Source organism: Orycteropus afer, unplaced genomic scaffold, assembly GCF_000298275.1.
Source record: "Orycteropus afer afer isolate SDZICR_OR568_19922 unplaced genomic scaffold, OryAfe1.0 scaffold00018, whole genome shotgun sequence".
NCBI classification, from domain to species: Eukaryota; Metazoa; Chordata; class Mammalia; order Tubulidentata; family Orycteropodidae; genus Orycteropus; species Orycteropus afer.
In genome coordinates this window covers 20,142,379-20,165,478 of record NW_006921605.1, presented here as the reverse complement: position 1 = coordinate 20,165,478, position 23,100 = coordinate 20,142,379, and the positions used below count along the sequence as shown (strand labels likewise).

The window sequence follows — 23,100 nt, the reverse complement described above, 5'->3', positions numbered from 1 at the left end:
TCCTCAGCACAGGTGACACACAGCTTGAGTCCTGGTAGGTAAAGCTTGTGCCTTCCTCACACTTCTCTTCCAGGTGGAGTCAGAGCAAATAAGGGGATACTCCCATTTTTCTGAGCTCTTTGCTGTTCCAGCTCAGACTGGAAACTTTTTTGTCATCAGAGGTGGAAATCGTGGCACCTGAGCTCCTTCTGTGGCACCTTGTGGGCCAGGGCCATTGCCCAGCTGACACACTGGGTGGTGAGAAAGTTCTTGTGACCTCTTCATGCTGGGGAGAAATTCATAGGCATCTCCACCTCTATTGGAAAGACGGTTGTGTTTTGCTTGCTGAGTGATAGGAAATCATACTGTTGAATTTCAGGCCACAGATGATAGTGAATTGGCAACATGTCATTAACACTTTCAGACTTAAAACTAAAAAAAAAAACAACCCATTGCTGTTGAGTCAGTTCTAACGTACAGCTATGAGTTCATCTAACAGATCTTAGAGCATGCTTTAAAGATGCAATATTAAATCAAAAAGTGGTATAATTCAGTGTTGTGGTGACATGAAATAGGACAATATTACCATTACTGACCCTGGGTAGTATAAGGTCTTTTCATTGCTTTTTCATTTGTGGGGATTTCCCATCTGGAATCGAGGTATTAATTTGGGTAAAAAAGAAGGAAAAACGTAAAGGAAATCAAAGGTGGTTGTTTTGTTTGAGCTCTGTTCTTTTCCCCTTTTTCCTGTCCTCCTTTCCTACATGTAGCACCTAAACTGATTGTTATTCTTTTAGATTTAAACAACAACAAAAAATCTCACTGCCGTTAAGTCAATTCTGACTCGTAGCAATTCCTCCTCCTTGGTTTTCCGAGGAGGTATCTCTACAGAAGTAGATTGTCCAAATGCCTTAGGCACTATGCCACCAGAGCTTTTATATATATATATATATATATGTGTGTATACATACACACACGCACACACACACACACATAGGGAGCTCTGGTAGCGTAGTGCCTAAGGCACTTGACTGCTAACCAGAAGGCTGGCGGTTCAAACCCACCAGCCACTCCTCGGAAGGAAGATGGGGCAATCTACTTCCATAGTGATACTGCCTTGGAAACCCAAGGAGGGGTCGCTATGAGTCGGGTCCAACTCGACGGCACATAACAACAACATATGTATGTATGTGTGTGTGTGTGTGTGTATGGGAGAATGCCATTTAAAGGTACAGATATAGACGTCTCAATTTAAAAGCAAAGACATAAAGATGATGAAATGAAGCACGAGGAAGCAAAAAACAGCTCCAAATCTGTTTCATTACTTTTAATTTCCTATCCTGAATACCCTGCATACTCCTTAGTACTTTCCTTGTACTTTTTATGTGGTTCAATTATTAAAAATAATGCTTTTAAAGCCTTATGTTACCATACTGTGAAAAGTCTGTTTTTGACTCTTGCGTTATAATAAAATGCCTCAAACTAAATAGTAGTAGGTTACGTAGACTGTTTCCTGTTGCTCTCCTTATAAATAAGAGAATTCAACATTGAAAAGTAATAGAAAATTACATTGTATAAACATGTTGTATTTTTAAATACAATGTATGAATGTCAGATTATATAATGAATTTTTGTTCCTAATCTTACTAAATGATTTTCAGTTGGAAAAGGATTATTAAAAAAAAAAAAAAAAGGTACAAATACCTTAATGTTCAAATTCTTCAGCCTAAGAAAAGTAAGGCTTTAAGAGTTTCAAATTTTCTATCAATTTCTTGTTTTCTTAGAAGAAGCTAAAGCTTAACAGCACCTTAAATCTTTATTTTAAGGAGGTGGGATTTACAGAAAAGCAGACAAATACAAAGCGCTATGAACTGACTCCTAAAGCAGGTGATCCTTCTTCTCAAGGAGTTTACGTGCTGAGATGATCCCCTTTATACAGATATAAACATTTACAAATATGAAGTACTAGTTTTAAAGGAGAGGAAAAAGAGAGTTCTTTGTAATTCTTAAATCTCTGATGTCTGGGTATAAATACAAAAGAAGTGATATCATAAAATGGTATTCAGAGGGGCAAAAGGTTGGCATCCATCTGTCCAGCCAGTAGTTGAGTATTTACTGTTTTTCCAGTCACTTTGTAGATACTAGCAGAGAATATATATGCACAGAAAAATTAGACAAAGGAACCAGATGGAAGCAGGTGAAACAGTGGAGAAATGAGACAATAATTAGGGGTATCCTTGAAGAGCTTAAAAGGCAGTCCAATATTGTGGATAGAGTGGGAGAACACTGTGGAATGAAATTCAAAATCATGAAGAAAAAAAAAAAAGACCAGGTTTACTGGTCTGATAGAGCCTGATGAGACCCCCAAGACTATGGCCCCTAGATACCCTTCAGGTCTGGAATTAAACTTACTCCCATGGCTTCCAGCCAAACAGTAGACAGACATATAGGGTGAACATTTACATGAGGTAGATATACTCCTTAGAACAATCAATCTTGGACGAACAGAAGGGCAGTGTTTGCACAGGGGGATCGCTCAAGGAGTAGAAATGCATAGGAAAGGACACAGGGAAGAGGTAACTAACTACAGGGAAGAAGTGGGAAGAGAGCTTTGTAGGGAATTAAGTCAATGTCTTGAAACAGTGTGTATGAACTGCTGTATGGAAAATGAATTTGCTCTGTGAAGTTTCACCCAAATCAAATAAAATTTAAAAAACAAAGGCCAAGATACCTTCTTACTAATTTTCCATTTGTTTACAGGCATGCGTGTAGGGAATACCGGATTCACAAAGAACTGGATCATCCCAGAATAGTTAAGCTGTATGATTACTTTTCACTGGACACTGACTCGTAAGTGCTATCCATTTTAACTTAGCAGTTAGTATTATTTTCTTGCAGTGTATTGACTTTTTGTGGAATGGAATCAGTTATGTTAATACAGGTTTCTTGTACTATCTGAAAGTAGAGCATTCCTGTGAAATCTTTCATAAGCTGAAACGGCATAAATGTGAAGAGCAATTAGTATTAATTTATAAGGCAAAAATTTTTCCCAGACCTAAAAAATAATCCACCAAATCATACCACATAAAACCTAAAGTAACAGTCTGGAGGGCAGGGAGTACATAGGTACAGGTCACAGCTTTATGCTGAGATACTGAGTGTAATTCCTGGGGAAGTAGCTTGGTGGCGCCACTCTCATGCTTGAAGGGTGCACTGCCTCTTTTAACAGCTTGCTGCAAAACAAATACTAAGTGCTAGTTTTGCTTTTCACTCTTTTTTTCATAAAGGTGAAAATCCACTAGGGATTTTTTTTAGTTAGTGAAAACTGATACTAATAGGTCTTCCATAAAAGTGAACTGATATGAAGCAAACTTTCAAAAAGTAGGGGATATGTGTATATGCACAAATGACCATATATGAATTCAGATTTGGGCCAGCAGGACATCTGGCCAACAGTCCTGCGCAGTTGTGTGTTGCCATATGTTTAACAACTGGTTTGGTGATGAAGAGAAAGGCTGAGTTTTAGTGTTGCCTATTTCCATGACATGACTCCTCCACCATAGCCAATTTTGAGTTACCGATTTTTAACAGCCATTGAGATATAATTCACATACCTTACAATTCATCCATTTAAAGCATACAGTTAAATGGCTTTTAGTATATTCACAGATAATGTGCCACCGTCACATCACCACAGTCAATTTTAAAACATGTTCATCAGCTCCCAAAAGAAACTGACACCCTTTAGCTATCAAACCCTTCTCCCTGCAGCACCCCCCTCCCCCCCCAGCCCTTAGCAATCACTCATCTACTTTTGTCTCTTCAGATTTCCCTGTACTGGACTTCCATATACATGAGTTATATATTATCTGGACTTTTGTGACTGGCTTCTTTCACTTGCCATAATGTTTTCAAGGCTTAGCCAACTAGCCAAATCATACCACATTTTGTTAATCCATTTGTCCTGCTAACAGTTTAATAACCAGCTCACAAATTTTCTGAAAATTTAACAATTGGTACATGGGAGCTGATACAAATCGGTGCCAGCATACCTCTGACATGCACCAGTGAGTGACTGTTGGAGTCGCTGCCCACCCTGGATACTCTGATGAATACTAACAGGTCTTGTTGTGAAGTACCAGCAATGTGATTCTCCCCTAGCCTAGCAGAGGACATGAATGTGGAACAAATGAAGGCATCACCCAATGCTGTCTGTTAAAAGTAGGAGTTCATAGGCCCAAAGGACAGTAGAACTGGACGAGCTCTCAAAGCCCAGCCTCCTCATTTTACAGGTGGAAATTTGAGGACCAGAGATGTTAAATGACTTTAGGATATATGATCATCTTGGGCATTGTTGCATTTTGTTACGTGATAATAGGGACAATCCAGAGCCTCTGGATTTACAAAGGAGTTTAGAAATATTTCAGTATTTGGACATGTTTTCTCTGTAGGAGTCTGTGCTGAGACAGGAAAATACACTCTAGGTCTAGTCTGCAGGTGTTCCCTTTCGCCTCTCCAGGCTGGTGATAGGACTTGTGGCTTATTCCTGTCAGCAGCTGTCTCAGAGATTGCTGTTTAGAATTGCTTACACTGGGAAATGACTCCAAAGGAGACCATAATTCTCTTTGGAAACATGAACTGTCACTTCCATCTTCTCTGAGAGTTCCCCTTTCACTATGGTTGCTCTTGGTTCAGACATAATGGTGTGCTTCTAGCATGGAGTAGAATTCAGAAAGGTACCTAGTTAGAGGGCAAAATGGGGAAACTGGAAGCTTCTCAGCTCCAGGGGTTAGGTCTTCACAGGGTAGCTTCACTGTCAAGTTGAGTAAATTTTTTGACTACTAGATAGACCCCCCTGCTCTGAAATGTAAGTACAAAAGGTGTTTTGATGATAAATATAAAGACTTGGATTATCTGCCATTTTTAATTATATACACACATCTTATAACTTATATGAAAAATTGAGTTGATTCTGTGCTATTCTTGAGTTTTTTATTTTGTTCTATTTTATGTTTAATAGATGAATTTTCATTAAAAATAAGTTAAGCCATCACTTTAGAAAGTCTTCTGAGAGTTGTTGGGGTATTAAAAGTGGGATTGTATTTCTAGCTTCCGTTTGAATCAGAGACTCAGCCACTGAGCGTGAGAACCTGTGTTTCAGATTCCAACACCTCAGGCCTGATCGTGTATAAACAAACGTTGGACATCTGTTCTCAAAATAGGGTCCTAGCATGCCCTGGTGTTTCATAAGGAGCATAAGCTGTTGCTCAGTTAGGGAATTCCACAAGACTGCATGTGTCCCTTGCTTTTCTGGGCCCTCAAAATGCCCAGAAGCCCATAGTGGTTGCCCTGAGCCTGTTTGCTCCCAGGCCAGTTCCTCACCCCTCCGCTGCTCTAGTCTTAAGTGCATTGGCTTTGTATGCAATGTTTATCTGGCTCCTATGTCAGTTGGCATCTGAGTTCAGCCAATGGGAAGCAGAAGTTGAAGCTGGAGGGTGGGAAGGAGAAGCCAAGGTCCCCCTGCTCAAACCCTCCACCCTCAAACACACACATACACACACACACCAGCTATTGTGGTTTGTTTTCCCCTGGTGGCCCTAGCCCTGGATTGTGTTACACCATCCCCTCCTTAGCCTTAGAGTGCTAATGGCTTCTCGCTGTAGACATACCTGGGATGAGTCACTGGTCATTTTGTCTCTGTCCTCATCGGTGTGATCAGTTCCATAAGTTAAACCACTCTGTTTTAAGTATCCATGTGGTTTCTATTTCCTGGGTAGACCCTGACTGATGCACCCTACATTGTCATGACTTAAAATTTGTCTCTTAGGGATGGATGTTCAAACAGTTCAGGGGGCCTTACTCAGTTAAAACTGCCTTAGAAGATTGACACGTGACCGACCCCTAGTACCACGAATGGCATGTAGGTTTAAGTTGGGGCTGTATGGTGTGTTGACATAAGTGAAGGAAAAACAGCCTGTGCTGTTTAACACTACCTTTGTTAGAACCGCAGAGAGGATATGACATACCTTCTGTTTAGTGGGGAGACGCTGTGGTACAGTATTGTGCCAGAATCCCAGGAGGCTTGGTGTGCAACCAGTTCTTGTGATCTGGGCCAACCCTGGGTTCTTCCTCACTGCCAGCATCCAGGCTTGTATAATCTGATATTTGCAGTGAGAATTGTGTGCATGATCACAATACACTTGGTTAGAAATGGATGTGTGTGTGGTAAATGGTGTGGAAAGGAGACCTTTCAAGAAAACATCTAGCTTATTGTAATTCTTGTCAGTATTCCTATAGTCTGGATCCAAGAAGAGATGTGTATCATGGGTGAATTGTAGCACAGCATATTCCAGTTTGTGGAGGGCGTGCACACCTTTCCCCAAAAGAGTAAGCCATTTTTTCCTATAAACTTCTCAGGTAGCTAATACTGAAAAAAATTGAATGTTTAAAAGACCAAGGAAGAAAATAAGAAGCTGATACGGTTCTGAAGTTTTCACTAGAACTGGTTTAGATAGTCTTACGCTGCTTGCACTCATCCTGTGGTTACATGGTGGTCTGTTGGTCTTTAGGTTTTGTACAGTATTAGAATACTGTGAAGGAAATGATCTGGACTTCTATCTGAAACAGCACAAATTAATGTCGGAGAAAGAGGCCCGATCCATCATCATGCAGATTGTGAATGCTTTAAAATACTTAAATGAAATAAAACCTCCCATCATACACTATGACCTCAAACCAGGTAAGTCTAACTTTCAGGCGACAGGATTGGTGACTGGGCTTTGCTCTTATATGTGACATTTAATCTTATAAAGTTAGAGGATTTCTCAGAAGGCCTGGTAACTTTAGATCTCTTGGGTAGATGTGGGAATAAAAACCACGAGGTGCTGGGTTAGGGGGGTGGGGCCTAAAGACTGTGGAGGAACAATGCCTTTGACTTTAGAGCCAGGGCAGTTCATGATGTCAGTCTGATGAAGAAAGAACTGCTCTGGCAAGTTCAGTTTTGTTTTTTCCCATTACTCACACTGTGTAGCATTTCCTCTGCTTCATGTCTCTGGTAAGAGCCCAAAAAGTTAACAACTTATTTTCCCTCCCATTTCATTAAATTCAGAGCAGAGTTTTTTCACCATTTCGTATTTTTTCACCGTTCTCATCTACCTTGCCGCGGTAGCAGCAGCCCCAGCCAAGAGGGTAGGGCAGTTATCCCAGAGAACCCCGAGACTCCTCCCTCCTTTTCTTCTCCTTTCATCTTTCCTCTGGTTTCGCTTGGCCGTTTTTGGCCTACCCTCGGCTGTGGGGCCCTAGAAGTCTCTGTGTCCTGCAGCAGCTCCAGTGAACTTGGCCTGGGCCTCGGGAAGGCGATTCCTGTTCACCTCATGGTGTGTGCAGTTACTAACTTGGCTTTCTTTTTCTGGAAGCTACATTTTAAATCTCACTATCCTTTTGTCTTGTAATATAAATCAGATTTTTAAGAAGATGGCTATTATGTGATTGGGTTTTGCATCATACATTTTTAACATACTTTCCTGCTCCAGAGGCTGTAGGTGGCACTGTGGTACTAGCTTTGATTCCCTTGTATATTTTATTTATTTTTTTCTGAAACTACTGTTCTAAACGTTGTTGTTGTTGTTGTTGTTGTTATGTGCTGTTGAGTCGCCCCCGACTCATAGCGACCCCTCCTTGGTTTCCGAGGCAGTATCACTATGGAAGTAGATTGCCCAACCTTCCTTCCGAGGAGTGGATGGTGGGTTTGAACCGCCAGCCTTCTGGTTATCAGTCAAGTGCCTTAGGCACTACGCTACCAGAGCTCCTGTTCTAGACATAGTGGTTCAGAAATCCTTACAGAAAGTTCAGTTGAAAATGTCCTACCATTATTGACCAATTTTACAAGTGGGATTTACTTTAGTGGGTTTCTTCCCCAGTGCTCGTAGTGGTGATTTGGGCACATTAAGGAAGGTGATTCTTAGAAAATAGAAGTCTGTAGCCATCACTGAGGACTCTCCCCAGAATCAGTGTCCGAGTCTCCGTGTGTGGGGACTCAGCTATTTACTGCTGTGTGTGGGAGTTTGCCATCAGTTGTCCTCTTGTCTATTATTACCTTGGGTTTTTCTCTTAATCAGTAAGGCTCTGCTTACTCATGAAGATGTTTTCAATCTTTTTAGGTAATATTCTTTTAGTCAATGGTACAGCGTGTGGAGAGATAAAAATTACAGATTTTGGTCTTTCCAAGATCATGGATGATGATAGCTACAATTCAGTGGATGGCATGGAGCTAACGTCACAAGGGGCTGGTACTTACTGGTAGGTATCCAGGAGGGCTGTCAGGTTGTTGGAGGAGATGTGCTTGTCTGCTGTGCTGAGACATTGGTAATTAATAACGTTTGCTCACGGTCTGCTGAGGCAAAATTGGCTACACACCAAAGCAGACTTTCCTCCCCAAATAGTTACTGGTTTTTGAGCAGTTTGACTGTATTTTTATCAATTTGTCTTAATTTTTCTTTCTTTGAAATATATTGAAAGGCAGTGTGTTTGAGATATGTGTCTCCTCTGCAGTTGGCCTTAAAAGAGAGAGATCGCACTGTGCAATGTAAAGACTGACCCTAAATTCTTGTCAGTACAAACGCAGGTCTCTCCTTTTATGACCTCATGGGATAAGGTGCCTGAGAATGATGGACTCTTGAGAACTAGAGAGTTGTGAAGTTCAGGATGTAAGATAATGACAGCAGCACATGAAATCTCTGCAGGAGAAAGTGAGCACAGTTCACCAGAGCGTATCCGTTTCTGGGAGTCATGATCTAAAAGGTTTTGAGGCACAAGTCTTCCCATCTGCTGTCACTCATCTTCCAGACCACAGCTAGCTCTGCCTACCTGTTCTACGACCTGTCTACCTCCACTGACTGTTACCTTTGACAGAACCATAAAATGTACCTGCAATTCAGGCATATAACTTTGTTATTGTAAAAGAATATTAACAGAACTTTGTTTTCACTTCTGAGATCAGGAGATAGGACAATACAAAGCCTCATGCCGTAATGGGTGATTGTGACATGGAGAAAGCTTCCAGTAGCACTGAGAGAGGGATATCACATACCATTATATCCCAGAGTCAGTTGGTCAGACCACTTCCTCTGGGATTGGAGGGCCCTGGGCCTGAGGAGAATACTGACTGTTTGGTGATGAGGAGGCAGACAGGGAAGAGGGGCTGCCCTTCACAAGCACAGGACCAGCCCTCTTCTCAGCCAGATCCTGCTAATAATACCATGATCATAGGCTCTCTTCTTTCCATTGCTTCTTACTGTTTGTAGATAGTACCTATAGTAAAACTCAGCCCTAAATTAAAACTTCAAAACTCTGGGTTCAAAATAGAAGCTACATTTACAGTGTGTTTATTCACTGTGATGGTTATTGTGGGCTGGTGTTCCTGTCACTAAATGGTGCAGAGATGTCTGCAGTTGGAAACTCTGGCAACAGCGCTGTACTGCTGCTGTATAAATCTAGATTTGGGATTGAAGCTTTTTCTTTTTGGATACGTTGGTGTTTTTTTTTGTTGTTGTTTGTTTTTAAAAAAGGTACAGTTGTTTCACATTTAAACTAGTTTTCTCATTGTTACCTACTTCTATTTGCTAAACTGTAAAAATTTTGTGGTTGGAACTTGGATAAAAATTATATGTATCTCTGGGATTTGCTTCATAGTAATTTGAAGAGGTCGATAAGCATGTAGATGAACAAAGATTGGCCATGTGCTAATAATTATTGAAGCTGGATGGTGGTTCCTTTGGGATTTATTTTACTACTTTCTCTACTTTATATTTGAAGTTTTCCATAATGAAAAATAAGGTAGAAAGGGAGTTGCTGAGGAAATTAAATTTATGGATTTCTGTGAATATTTGAAGAGGCTCTGTACTGGTAGAAACATTGTTATAGTGCCCATCCTCAGTATATCATCCTCTTACGACGACCCAGAGACACACAAAAGGCTGAGAACATACAACAAATTCTAAGTGCCTGTTTGCAGCAGTTGGTTGTTCCAGAATTCTGAGTGGAGTGCTGCTTAGACTAGGCCTTGAGAATCATTTTTCTGTTAAGGACTTTTATTGTGATGGAATTATACCACAATGTATATCTTTTAACAGAATTTAGTGTAGTGTCATAGAACTGTCTTCTACGCTCCTTCTCAAAGTCTTTGATAAGGATTTAGAATGCCTATTATTTTAAATATTATTTGAGTGAAGAACTAGTTCTTCATTTACAGATGGGGAAACTAAAACCTCAAAAGTGATTTGTTAGACTTTCACTACCAGAGTGACCATGTCTTTTGTAGTCTAAAAGTTTCACTGATTACCCTGTTCTTTTCTACTACCTCCACGAAAGTTAAATGCACTGAATTACCCATTTTACAATAAAGGTTATATTTATTACTTATCCAAGATCATATTTTTGTATGTTAAGAAATTAGGAACTATGAACTCCAAGGCTTAGGGAGGTTTGGGGGCATTTAGTAGAAAGAGCTATTCTTTTTACAAATTATTCTTCTATATTTTCATTTCTTTGCTTCCCCCCCCCCCCCTTCTTACTGAGTTTTACACCTAAATTTATATTCTTCAGTGTTTGGTTTAGCTAAAAGTTTTCATTGTGAAACAGTAATCTAGTCAGAGATATTAATCATCCAAAAACACCTATTAAAAATAATAAATAATAAAGGAGATTATGAAACTACTTTTTTAAAAAAGAAGAAAGCCTGTCATCTGAAAGTAAATTTGATAGAAATAGTGGATGGGAGAGGGGATGTTTTCTACCTCTCCCCTCTTGTAATCCCCTTCAAGCTGTAAATTTAGATTAAATACCAGGAGTGCAGCAAGATCCAAAAAAGAATTTTTCACAGCATGGATTTTGCCAGCATGAAATCTGCAGAAATCAGTTGGTTATCTTCAGAATTCTGCATTCCTACTGTGCTGCGGCTAAGCCTCCAGACAAGGAGTAGAAACATATTTGTTTGGTTTCTTAAATACCAAGAGGCACTTACCTTCCACACCATACAATTTGGTGTGGTTGCCTGTCCAGCTATAGCTAGGCTCCTTAGAGGCCAGTGGTGGGGAGGGTGGAATTCAGATGAGGATTGGGTTGTGCTAACAACTGGTTTATTTGACTTCTGCTAAACTCTGTGTTAGTCTTCCAGTAAGGCCCTGATCACCCATAAAGTAGGAAATGTAAACTACTCTCTGATAATTTGGGCTTTCTCATGCCACCATTGATACAGGAGTTACTTCCTGGCCAGATTTCCCAAAGAGACCATCTGAAGAAGACAGAACAGCCTCTCCCTTCAGATGTCTGACTGGGCTATGAATTCTCCTGGATTTTTAAAAGTTACTTAAGTTTGAGGTATCTCCTTTAGCCAGCATGAAAAGAGGCCCACACCACTTCTAGTTATATTTTAATGTTTGTCAGTTGAGCTGTTGTAAAAGGGAACGTACTTTTTGTGTGTTGCCCCACCGTTTTTAATTTATTGAATGACACTAATATGATGCAAAACTCTGAGAAAGGAGGTTGGGGTGGGTGAAGTTGGGATGAGGGAGAATATGTCTCTCTTAGTAAATTGAGAAATGTGTTTGTAGGGCCTAACAGAATATATACCATTGCTCTAAGTTAGAGGGTTTTTCATTGACTTTTTTTTAGCCAAGTCCCGGTTGCTTTGTCAGCTGATAAAAATTCACATATCGTATTTCCAACAAGATCTGCTTTGCCTTTTTGTACATGTCTTAGATTTATGCAATCATTTTTCTAAGAATTTTATTTCCCTTTTGTCATAGGTATTTACCACCAGAGTGTTTTGTGGTTGGGAAAGAACCACCAAAGATATCAAATAAAGTTGATGTCTGGTCAGTGGGTGTGATCTTCTACCAGTGTCTTTATGGAAGGAAGGTAAGGAAGAAGGTCTGAAGTAGTGGCTAGATGTCTTCCGTGGGTGGCACAGGTGCACAGTGGCTCAGTCTGAGTTACTCCCTTGGATGAATTGTGGCCTGTACTGGATAGAATCTTGAAGGTGGTAGTTCAAAGAAAATACAAACTTAATAATAAAAACTTTATGCACAAGCAGAAATTCTTGACCACAGGGCACCTAACGCATTCTGCTGGACTATTGAAAACATGCATTTTTCTGCTATTCTGTTAGATCCAGGACATGTTTTGACTCTGATATATATAAGGACTTATGTGAAATAGTTTAGTAAAGTGTATCATTTTACCAAGAGCTTTTCTTAAGGGTCCCAGGAATTAAAACTAGAAATATTTCCAGAGCTCTTGCTTAAATAATTTCTCTTAGAAAGATCGGTATACCTTGCTACTTAAAGCTATGACTAGTGAAAGCATGCTTTCAAGTTCTATACTGGGGAGACTGTTGTCAGAAAATATTCCTCTTCTCTCACCTCTGATCAAAGTGTGGCATATTATTTGAGCAGGTAATAGTGTAGATAATAACACCTAATAAATAAAAGAGCTGGACAGATTTCAGAGGATGGCTCAAGAAGACAAAGTAAAATATTAACAATGAAATGTGCAAAGATCTGGAGTCAGAAGACCAAAAGGGAAGAACACAGTTGGCATTTATCAAGCTTAAAGGACTGAAGAATAAATTCAAGTCGAAGAACAGATAGAATACCCATTGAGATGTTTAAACAAACAGAGGCAGTGCTGGAGACACTCATTTATGCCAAGGTATTTGGAAGACAGCTACCTGGCCAACCAACTGGAAGCGATCCATATTTGTGCCCATTCTAAAGACACCAACAGAGTGCACAGATTATCAAACAATATCATTAATATCACACACAAGTAAAATTTTGTAAAAGATCATTCAGAAATGGTTGCAGCAGTATATTGACTGCCAGAAATTCAAGCCAAATTCAGAAGAGGACGTGGAATGAGGAATATATATCATTGCTGGTATCAGTTGGATCTTGGCTGAAAGCAAAGAATAGCAGAAAGATGTTTACCTGTGTTGTACTGACTTTGCAAAGATATTTGACTATGTGGATCATAATAAATTATGGATAACATTGCTAAGAATGGGAATTACAGACAATTAATTGTGCTTGTGAGGAACCTGTACCTAGACCAAGAGGCAGTTGTTTGAACAGAACAAGGTGTATGGTTTAAAATCAGAAAATGTATCCACAGGGTTGTACCTTTTCACCATACTTAGTCTGTATGCTGAGCAAATACTCCAAGAAGCTAGACTATATAAAAAAGAATGCAGCATCAGGATTGAAGGAGACTCATTTAAAGCCTGCAGTATGCAGGTGACACAGCCTTCCTTGCTGAGAGTGAAGGTGACTTGATACTACAGCCTTTGATATGGATTATACTTCAGCATGAAGAAAACAGAAATTCTTAAAATTGGACCAAAAAGCATCATGATAAATAGAGGAAAGATTGAAATTGTCAGGGATTTCATTTTCCTTGGATCCACAATCAGTGCCTGTGAAAGCAGCAGTCAAGAAATGAGATGTATTGCACTGGGCAAATCTGCAAAAGATCTCTTTACAGTGTTAAAGAGCAAAGATGTCACTTTAATAGCCTTATATGCATGTGAGTAAGACTGAAGAAGAATTGATGCATTTGAATTGTGATGTTGGCACAAAATACTGAAAATACCATGGACTGCCAGAAGAATGAACAAATTTGTCCTGAAAGAAGTACAGCTGGAATGCTCCTTAGAAGTGAGTATGACCATACTTCATCTCACATACTTTGGTTATGTTGTCAGGAGAGACCAGTCCTTAGAGAATAATATGCTTGGTACAGTAAAGGGTTGGCGAAAAAGGCAAAGACGCTGAACGAGATGGATTGACAGTGGCTGCAACAATGGGCTCAAGCATAGCAAAGATTGTGAGGGTGGCACAGGACCAGGCAGTGTTTTGTCATGTTGTGCGCAGGGTCGCTGTGAATCACAGCTGACTCAACGGCACCTTCCTCACGAGCATCGTATCTTACATGTGCATCTGTTCAGACCCAGTTGTGTGTTTATATTCATATTTCTGTTTTCATTGTGTGTGGGTGCTTCAGTGCTCCCCATTAGGCTGTGTGCATAACCCTGCTGGGAGTTCTACAGCCCCCCTGGACCTAGCTCTGAATTCAGATTTCAGCATTCTCTTTAACTTCTCCTTGGTCTCTGTAATTATTGTTTTATAATCTCTGATGATGTTGAAATGATGGTGGAAGTCACTGGAAACACTGCAGAGATGACTCTAGGCTTGAACTGGTTTAAGACTTTATTAGAAAATGGCACTAGGGGTGCAGGTGAAGGCATTAACTTAGCCCCAACTCTCTCTTTCCTCTCCCTTTTATCCATTCTGAGGTCATGTCGTTGCTTAGTGGTTAAAACACTTGGCTGCTAATCAAAACGTTGGTGGTTTGAACCCAGCATCCACTCAATGGGAGAAAGACGTGGCAGTCTACTGGATTCCCTGTTTATCTGTAAAATGAGAGGGTTAGAGGTCATCTCCAGTGTCTTTTCCAACAGTTTTCACTGGGAAATGTCTTGTCTTTTCTCTCTACTGTGGTTTTTGAATGGTGTTCTGTGGGTCTTTAACCCAAGACCCATTTGTTTGTTTGTTTTTATATGATAGCCTTTTGGCCATAACCAGTCCCAGCAAGACATTCTACAAGAGAATACTATTCTTAAAGCTACTGAAGTTCAGTTTCCGCCAAAGCCAGTAGTAACACCTGAAGCAAAGGTAAGTTTTGACCTGTTGGCCACCTGAAATAATTGCTTTGCTTTCATGATTTCTTTGGGTAACTGTGGATAGATTATTCATGCAAAACTCAAGAGTCATTGTAAACATTAGCATAGGCATGAATTAGCATTCCTGGAGACAGTAGATGGGAGGATACTGCTTACACCCTGCCCACTCCAATGTCCATATCTAGTATAGAGGATGTTAGTTTTTCAGTCCATGACACAGGCTCCTATAGGCCGAGAAGGAAAAGGAGAGCGGACTATGCTGCAGAAAGATTCCAGGCGATGTAAGCACTGAAGAAGAATACCCAGCGTAGTGCCTACCCAGAGTTGTGATCAACCTGGGAGGTCATGCTAGGATATTATAAAGTGCTCTAGAGTTTGATAGAAAGTGAGTGGGCACAGCAGTAGATTCTAGAGCATTTGGTGAGGACATTGCCAAAATGTAATTGAAGCAAGAGAAATATGGAATGGGGGTGGAAAAAGGAGGTTATAAATGATCACTTCAGCCTTGGTACATGTGAAGACCAAGATTCTGGTAGCTACCATAGTTTTTCCTTTCTCTGTTATTTCTCTAGTTTTGTGTATTAACCAGTTGTACTTAGATAGGGGGTCAGCCCCATTTGGGATGCTTTGGTCATTTGGCTTTTTTAAAGTCGACATGAACAGTTACAGACCTAATTGATTTTCCCCGTTTGGTCTCTGTTGTCCCCTCCCTGTGTACCCATGTGAAGGAGGTTAGGAAGAGCAACTGTTAACAGTGTTCATGATTCCTGATAGGTGACTTCCTGCCCCCATCACTCACTGTGAAAATAAATCTGCAAGGAGAAGTCCTCTGGTACAGTCTCAGGGCAGATGCAGGTGTCCTGGCCATCGTGAGAGAGGGCAGGGCAGTGCAGAAAGGCCCAGCTTTGAAGCCAGGTGGACCAAATTTTGGTGTCAGCTCTGCGCTCAGTAGCTGTGTGGCTTTGGACAGGGTTGACTTAAACCTTTTCAATTCCTTTTCCTTACCTGTGAAATATGGAGACAAAAACAACTTCTTTAAAAGGTGGTTGTGAGGGTTAAGTGACTTGTATAGTGCTTGAGTTCTCTAGTGCTGTTATAACAGGAATACCCCAAGAAGATGTCTTTAATGAACAGAAGTTTATTTTCACAGTTTAGGAGGCTGGAAGTTCAAATTCAAAGTGCTGGCTCTGGAGGAAGGCACTCTCTGGTCGGCTCTGGAGGAAGGTCCTTGTCTCTTTAGCTTCTACTTCCAGTTTCTTGGAAATCTCTCCATGTGTCTTGGCATCTGTCTTACCCCATCTCTGCTTCTTGTTTAATCTTTTACTATCTCAAAAGAGATTGACTCAAAGGAAAGAAGGATGAATGGAAACAGTAAATACAGGGAGGAAGTGGGCAGAATGCTGTTACCATCATAGGGATTGCAATCAATGTCATCAAACAAAATGTATATGAATTGTTGAACTGAAAACCAGTTTGTTCTGTAAACTTTCACCAAAATCACAATAAAAAATTGGTGGGGGTGGGGGAGAGCCAGGAGCAGCGTGCATCCTTTGGACTGGAACCTCCTAGACCCAGGGGAAGATTGATGGCAGGACACATGGAGATCTCCAAGGAATGCTGGGCCCACAGATGTTAGAAGGAGACAAGGACCCTTCCCCAGAGCCAGCCGAGAGAAAGCCTTCCCTTAGAGCTGGCGCACTGAATCCAGCCTTCTAGTCTCCTAAACTCAGAGAATAAATTTCTGTTTGTTAAAACAAAAAGAGAGAGCCAGAGATTGACTCAAAATACACCCTAACTAATCCCATGCATTAACATAACAAAGACAACCCATTCCCAAATGGGAGCATAACCGTAGGCATAGAAGTTAGGACTTAACAGCGTGTATTTTTTGGGGGACACAATTGATTCATTACAGTGCCCAACATGTGATACCTCCCACAGCTGCTCTTATTACCCACGTCACAGCTGCCAGAGTCCACACTGAGAGATGAGTGAGTTGCCTGACAGGTGTTTAATTATTCTCATCTGTCAGGCCTTTTGAAACTTTTCTATATACCACTTTTGTTAAATTTGGTGTTTATTCAATAAATAGGTGAACAAATGTTCCTAAAACTATAGAGACTGTTAGGTGCACCTGCTATGAGTAGTATAAAAATATCTCCAAATCCTTGCACTCATCCTCTGTAGTCTCCCTCACCTTCCTCCTCCTCAGTGAGCATTGCTCTGACCCTCTACGCTTTTCCCTTCTACTCCTGCAAAGCCAAGTATCTTTTGAGTGTCTGTGTAGCCCTTGGCACTCTTCTAGATAATGGAGATGGAAATGTGACTGAGTAGCAGTGACTACACAGACAAGGCCTTGCAGTAAAGGAGCTTACATTCCACTAAGTGAGAGAAACAGTAAAAAAAAAAAAAAAAAACCCATCATATTTCAGATGACGATGAATGTTACGAAGAAAATAAATCAGTTGGCAGGGTGACAGGGAGGTAGAAACCTCTCTTAAATGGCATGGTGAGGGAAGACGTCAGTCATGAAATGAGATTTTGAATAGACTCTGGAATGATACGAAGGTGGGAGCCGTGTGCAGATTTGTGGGGAGAGCTTTCTGAGTTGAGAGAAGAGATTGGAGCTCAGATATGCGCGTGAGCTGGGCAGGTCCACAGAGGAGAGTGATGGGAGCTATGGGCAGTGCTGTTGGTAAAAAGTGATGGAAAGCATTTGAAGTCTTAGCTGCTGTTTCAGTAGCCCACACTGGCAGGTGTGCAGAGAGAAAATTCAAGGTGAAAGGAGTTTAATTGACCACTGTGCAGACAAGGTAATCTCTGGATCTCTCCTTCCAGGATCTCACTAAGGAAGGGCCATTTGTAAAGGCTGCAGCTCCTTAGGTGGTTCTTTGCATTTGTGTTTCCCTTCCAAATGCTTTTATCAGGTAACTGCCTGGAGGTGTCTTTGACTTTGAAAAATCAGAATTGGCCTTACACTTTAATGATTTGTTCATTAAAAAATGGAAAAATTGAAAATTACTAGTTTCATATTTCAGATTTTAAAAAATTGATTCAATTATTTAAAATAGTTACTTTACAAAACTTTGGTTAAATAGAACTGTCTGGTTAAAAAATAAGAAGATGGCAAGCAGGAAGCCCAGATAATCTCTTTAAGGGCCTTTACCATGAGAGTTGTAGAAACCAAGACTACATAGTCTTTACAGGGAACCCTCCATGTTGGCAGTAATGGATTCCACATCAAGCCCTCTCAGTCTGTAGTACTCTAGGGGATGCAGGTACTATTCAGGTTTCCCCTCACTACTTCGATGTGGGTCTGATCATTTGCTTCATGACCTTCTAGGGAAGAGGAGCTACATGGGGAAGGCATTTAACAATCTGTGACATACTGTACTGTTAGTGAGAATGTTAGTTTGTCGTTAGAATTTTTCCCTTCTTCAGGAAGTTCATCTGAAGCCATAGCTTGTAGCTGAAGTTAGACTTCGCTCATGCAAAACACCCAAGGCAGTGAGAGATGTTTTATCTTGGTCTTAGAATTTCGGGGGCAGAGGTACTTTGAGGCCATGTGCTTTCCCCTCCTTTAGGAATAGTTAGCCTCTCTGTGGAGGAAGGAGTCAGTGGCAGCAGAGAGGTGCTGCTGCAGGGTGTCCCCTTCCCTTGGTCTCCCTGGTGGCCTCCTGGAATGACCTGCAGCCCCTTCTCCTTAGGAGATGTTTGCTCTGGGCTCTGGAGCTGCCACAGAACCTCAGGGTGCCCTCTTGGGGTGGCAGAATTACGTGCTTCAGGCTTCCTCAAGAAATTTTCCTTTGCAGGCGTTTATTCGACGATGCTTGGCCTACCGAAAGGAGGACCGCATTGATGTCCAGCAGCTGGCCTGTGACCCCTACTTGCTGCCTCACATCCGAAAGTCGGTTTCCACAAGTAGCCCTGCTGGAGCTGCTATCGCATCAACTTCTGGGGCGTCCAATAACAGTTCTTCAAATTGAGACCGACTCCTAGGCCACGAACTGTTCAGCACAGAGTGGACAAATGGCATTCAGCAGCGGGTTTGGAACATAGCGAATCCGAATGGATCTCATGAAACCTGTACCAGGTGCTTTTATTTTCTTGCTTTTTTCCCATCCATAGAGCATGACAGCATCGATTCTCATTGAGAAGAAACCTGGGGCAGCTCTGGCCAGGCCTCGTAGGAGAAGGCCCTGCCCAAGGTTCTGGCGTCAACGGCCACTGTGTGTGGCTGCTCTGAGTGAGGAAAAATTTAAAAGAAAAACTGGTTCCATGTACTGTGAACTTGAAAACATGCAGACTCAGGGGGGCCCCTGATGCAGTGCTTCAGATGAAGAATGTGGACTCGAAAACACAGACTGGGCTAGTCCAGTGTCTATATTTAAACTTGTTCTTTTCTTTTAATAAAGTTTAGGTAACATCTCCTGAAAAGCTCGCAGCACAAAGGCTCAGCTGGGGATGGTGTTTGACTTCGGAGGAAAAAAGTTGCTATTGCCCGTTAAAGGCACTAGAGTTAGTGTTTTATCCCTAAATAATTTCAGTTTTTAAAAACATGCAGCTTCCCTCCCCCTTTTTTATTTTTGAAAGAATACATTTGGTCATAAAGTGAGAGCCGTATAAGCAGGTACGTGGCGATGTTCATTCCGTTCCGATGCAGCTTTCTCCTCCGTCTGGTCTCCTGTGTGCAGTTGCTTCCCTCGTCTCAGCAGGGAAAGATTGAGTGGGATACTGAGATGTGTGGGCTTTGCCATTGGACAAAGAATGAGGTTAGAAGTCTGCAGCTGGGAGTCTCTCTAGGTTTTCAACGACTTCTTCACAATTTGAACACTTGACGGTTGTCCCTCTTAATTTATTTGAAGTGCTATTTTTTTAAATAAAGGTTCATCTGTCCATGCAGTCCTCTTGGATTCTCTGAGTGTAGTGGCTATGGAAACTGGTCCAAAGGTAGACAGAAAGGAGGCTGGGGAGTCAAGCACTCCAGGGATCGGCCATTCCTACCCACAGTCTTTGTGTGCTTGCTAACTGGTGTACAGTTCTTGTTAACCACGTATTAAAACTTGATCAGCGCATAAGCTTCCTCTGTTAGATCTTTTGGCAGGAAACACCCTCCCTCCAGTTCCCTAAATCTGTGAGCGTGTGCTGGTATGTGTGTCTGTGTACGTGTGCATGCACACTTTGTCTGACTCACTGGAATAGATTCATCAAGTGGAATTAAAAAATAACCTCAAGGAAAATAACTATTTCAAATATGAACATTCTTTTGGAACTTTAAAAAAAAAAATTGGTTGTTTTGAGATATGTGATCAACTGAAGATGGAGCTGAAATGGGAGATGCATGGCCCCACTGTGCCCTTGAAACAGCCGAGCACTCGACAGTAGAGAGGGAAGGAGGCCAGAGCCTGCACATGTGGCAGCCAGCTTGGAATGCTACTGACATATGTGGCAAGAGGGCTCAGCCAAAAATATTTAAAGATGCAGCATCCAGGCCTGGGGGAGGGCCGTCAGGAAGAGCAGAGAACTAGCCAAGTGCTGGTGACTCTAGTATTTCTTTCACATGCAGAAGATATCACTGGTGACATTTCCTGGGCTCTTTGTTTTGTGGGCTTGCCCTACTCTCCCCAGTATCAGGCCATCTTAGGGGAAGATGAAGTGTCCTACAGTGGAGAGAATGTCTTGTAGAACTCAGAATGGGAGGAAGTCAGCCCCAGAGACCATGTGCTCCCTGCTTTCCTATGCTGTTTTATTGCATCATACATGTATGTGTGTATATGTACATTTCATATGTATGTACACATAACATCCTTTTTGTTCCCCCCTCCCCTCCCTTAAAACCATCGCCTCCAAGCTGTTAAGCACAGAACACCATGGGGTCTTCCAGGTTGAGCATGGTATTGGAGGGATGGTGTTTGCTACATGAAAAGATGGAGGGACCGGGGACTGGGTTTAAACTCACTCAAATAATTTCTTTTTCTTCTCCTCTCATTCAGTGATCTCGCAGACTTTTTTTTTAAGCAGAAAAAAATGCTGCATCTTTCAGCCTTCCCTCTGACTTCCTGTCCCCTTTGACCCCATGTGAGGCAGCAGGACTTCATTCGTGGGTCTGCCTTGGTGGCCCTCTCCCTTTCCTTTGGCTGGGCCTGGAGCATTCTGACTGGGCTTGGCTGAGTCTGGGCAGGGCCTCGCCCCACTGCAGGACACTAGCCCCAGAGAACATGCAGAGTGTTGAACTTCTTTTAGTCTGTTAAGTAGCCAGTGAAATCACTGAGTAGCGTTCTTCCATGACATATTTTGTTAATGCAAGATTCATTTTTTCCAAGGATAGTCCCTTACTGCCACGATGCTCATTTACTTTAAACAGAGACAAAAAAATATATATGTATTAATTTGTAATCCAGCCAGACTGTTTTGGTCTTTCCCATCGTGGGGCGGGAAAGGATATTAAAATCAGTTTTAAGAAGTGAATTTCCCAGACTGTTGGTGTTACTCAAGTTCTTCAGCTTCGTTCAGGCCCCTTACGCCTGTGTGTAGGGACTCCTGGCAGCGGCCAAGTCCCAGGGGACGTTGTAGGCATGATGGGAATGTGTTGATTCATGTAACACTTTTTGCACCCCTGATGTGCTGAGCACTATAATGGGTGGGAATACAGCAGTGAACAGGATAAGAGGATGCAGGTGTCGGTTCAGTCCAGTGGTGGAGGCACTAAGCCCCAGAAAGGGATGATGGGCTGCTGGTCGGGGGCAGCTTTAAGTGGAGATTTGCCAGTAAGAGCCATGTGCCCCCCACTTCCAGGCTGACCTGCTTCTGTTGGTGTCTTGAAAAGGGTTTTCTACCTCCTTCCTCCAGGCTGGAAAGGAAGGTTTTCCTCCAGGTGAGATGATTAGCAGTCAAGGAGCTCTTGTGTTTCTTAATTTAGAAAATAACTCTCTTTAAACGTAGTTGTCTCTTTTGGAACCCCAGAGCTGGGAGCAAGCATCTGGTCCAGCTCCTTTCTCCTTAGAAGGTGAAGTTTACAGCTAACCTCCCCTGCCCTGCTGATTTGTCTGTCTTTCTGAGAATACTTCCTTCTCACCTTTATTTCATCATCTTAATTTCCTAAACTATCCTTGTCTATAAAAAAGAAAGTATTCCTGGGGAGGGGAGGAGGAAACATGGTACGCAAACGTCTAGGGTGTGGGGGTCCCTGCTGCCTACAATGAGCTGTTCCACCTCTGAACCTGGTCTTTTCATTTTTAAGGTGGAATCACATAGAGGTTAAAAGCCTAGGCTTTAGAGTAACTTTCCTGGTTCATATCTCACTCCTGCAAGCTTCAAGGAGTTTCCTTGCATGGCATTCGTAAGTCAGGTTGAAGTTATGTCGTTAAGAAAAATCACAAAGTTAGGAAGAGGAAGAACTCAAACCCCCAGGTATACTGATACAGGCTCAGGCCGCTCTCTATACTCCAGGTTGTCAGAAGACCCTTTTGTCTTGGGTAAGGGAGGCAGACCTGTGGGTGCCTTCTCCTCTTTCTTACAGAGTCAGCAGTCTTTTACCCTGGATCCAAGACTCCTGTGGCTGAATCTGAGAGGAGCATCTTAGAGGCCAGTGACTCAGAGTGTGACTCCCAGACCAGCAGCATCAGCACCAAATGTAACTTGCTAGAACTGCACATTCTTGGGCCACCCCAGACCTAGGGTATCAGGAATGGGGTGGGGCCCAGCGTTCCCTTCTGAGCAGGCCCCCAGGTGTGTTGATGCTGTGTGAGCTCTGCTGTGCACTGTCCCCAGACGAGATGAGCATTGAAGGGTACCAGTGCTGCTCACCCTCCTTCTAGCCTCTGCTAACATGGGCAGAGGTCATTGGAGAGCATGGCTGCCTAAGTTCACCAGGGGCAAGGACCAGAAATGACCCTTGTTCTGTTTCCTACATTAGGAATGAATATTGATATTAAGCTGTGGGCTTTCTTGGGACCGACAGCATACATACGTGTGCTGCCTTTGTGGGGAGCATCAAGGAGCCCCCGAGATACACCTCTTATACAGGGACCTTGGTTCGTAACACTCAATCATTGACTCCTTTCGGCAGCCTTGCCCCCTTTCTGGCCTGGGAGTTAATGTGTCCTCATAATTGATGTTTTCCTTTTACTTTGGAGAAGTCTAGGGCTGCAGGAGCTAGCTGGCCGAGACTTGGGTCTGCTGAGGAAGCCAGCCTGGGGACGGGGTGGAGGAAGGAGTAGTAGAGGTTGCAGAGAGGAGAGGGCACCCTTAGGGACTCCCTGGCTGCTGCGGGTGGGTTAGGGGAACCTGCCAGAGCTGGGAAAATGGTTGGCCTGGGCGCAGGTCTGGGACCTGGTGGGAGCAGGGAATACAAGAGCCCTATTGTGCCAGGGAAGCTCAGCAGG

At 42.2% G+C, this 23,100-nt stretch overlaps 1 protein-coding gene across 1 annotated transcript in view; it reads left to right on the top strand.

The window, feature by feature from the left end:
• Positions 1-18,702, top strand: part of TLK2 (tousled like kinase 2) — a 146,168-nt gene extending 127,466 nt beyond the window's left edge. The window contains exons 16-21 of the mRNA XM_007959750.2: positions 2,740-2,829; positions 6,549-6,718; positions 8,139-8,277; positions 11,784-11,895; positions 14,601-14,708; positions 18,529-18,702. Coding sequence (XP_007957941.2) covers positions 2,740-2,829; positions 6,549-6,718; positions 8,139-8,277; positions 11,784-11,895; positions 14,601-14,708; positions 18,529-18,702 — 793 coding nt within the window. The remainder of the gene's footprint in view (positions 1-2,739; positions 2,830-6,548; positions 6,719-8,138; positions 8,278-11,783; positions 11,896-14,600; positions 14,709-18,528) is intronic.
• Positions 18,703-23,100: the final 4,398 nt, after the last annotated feature.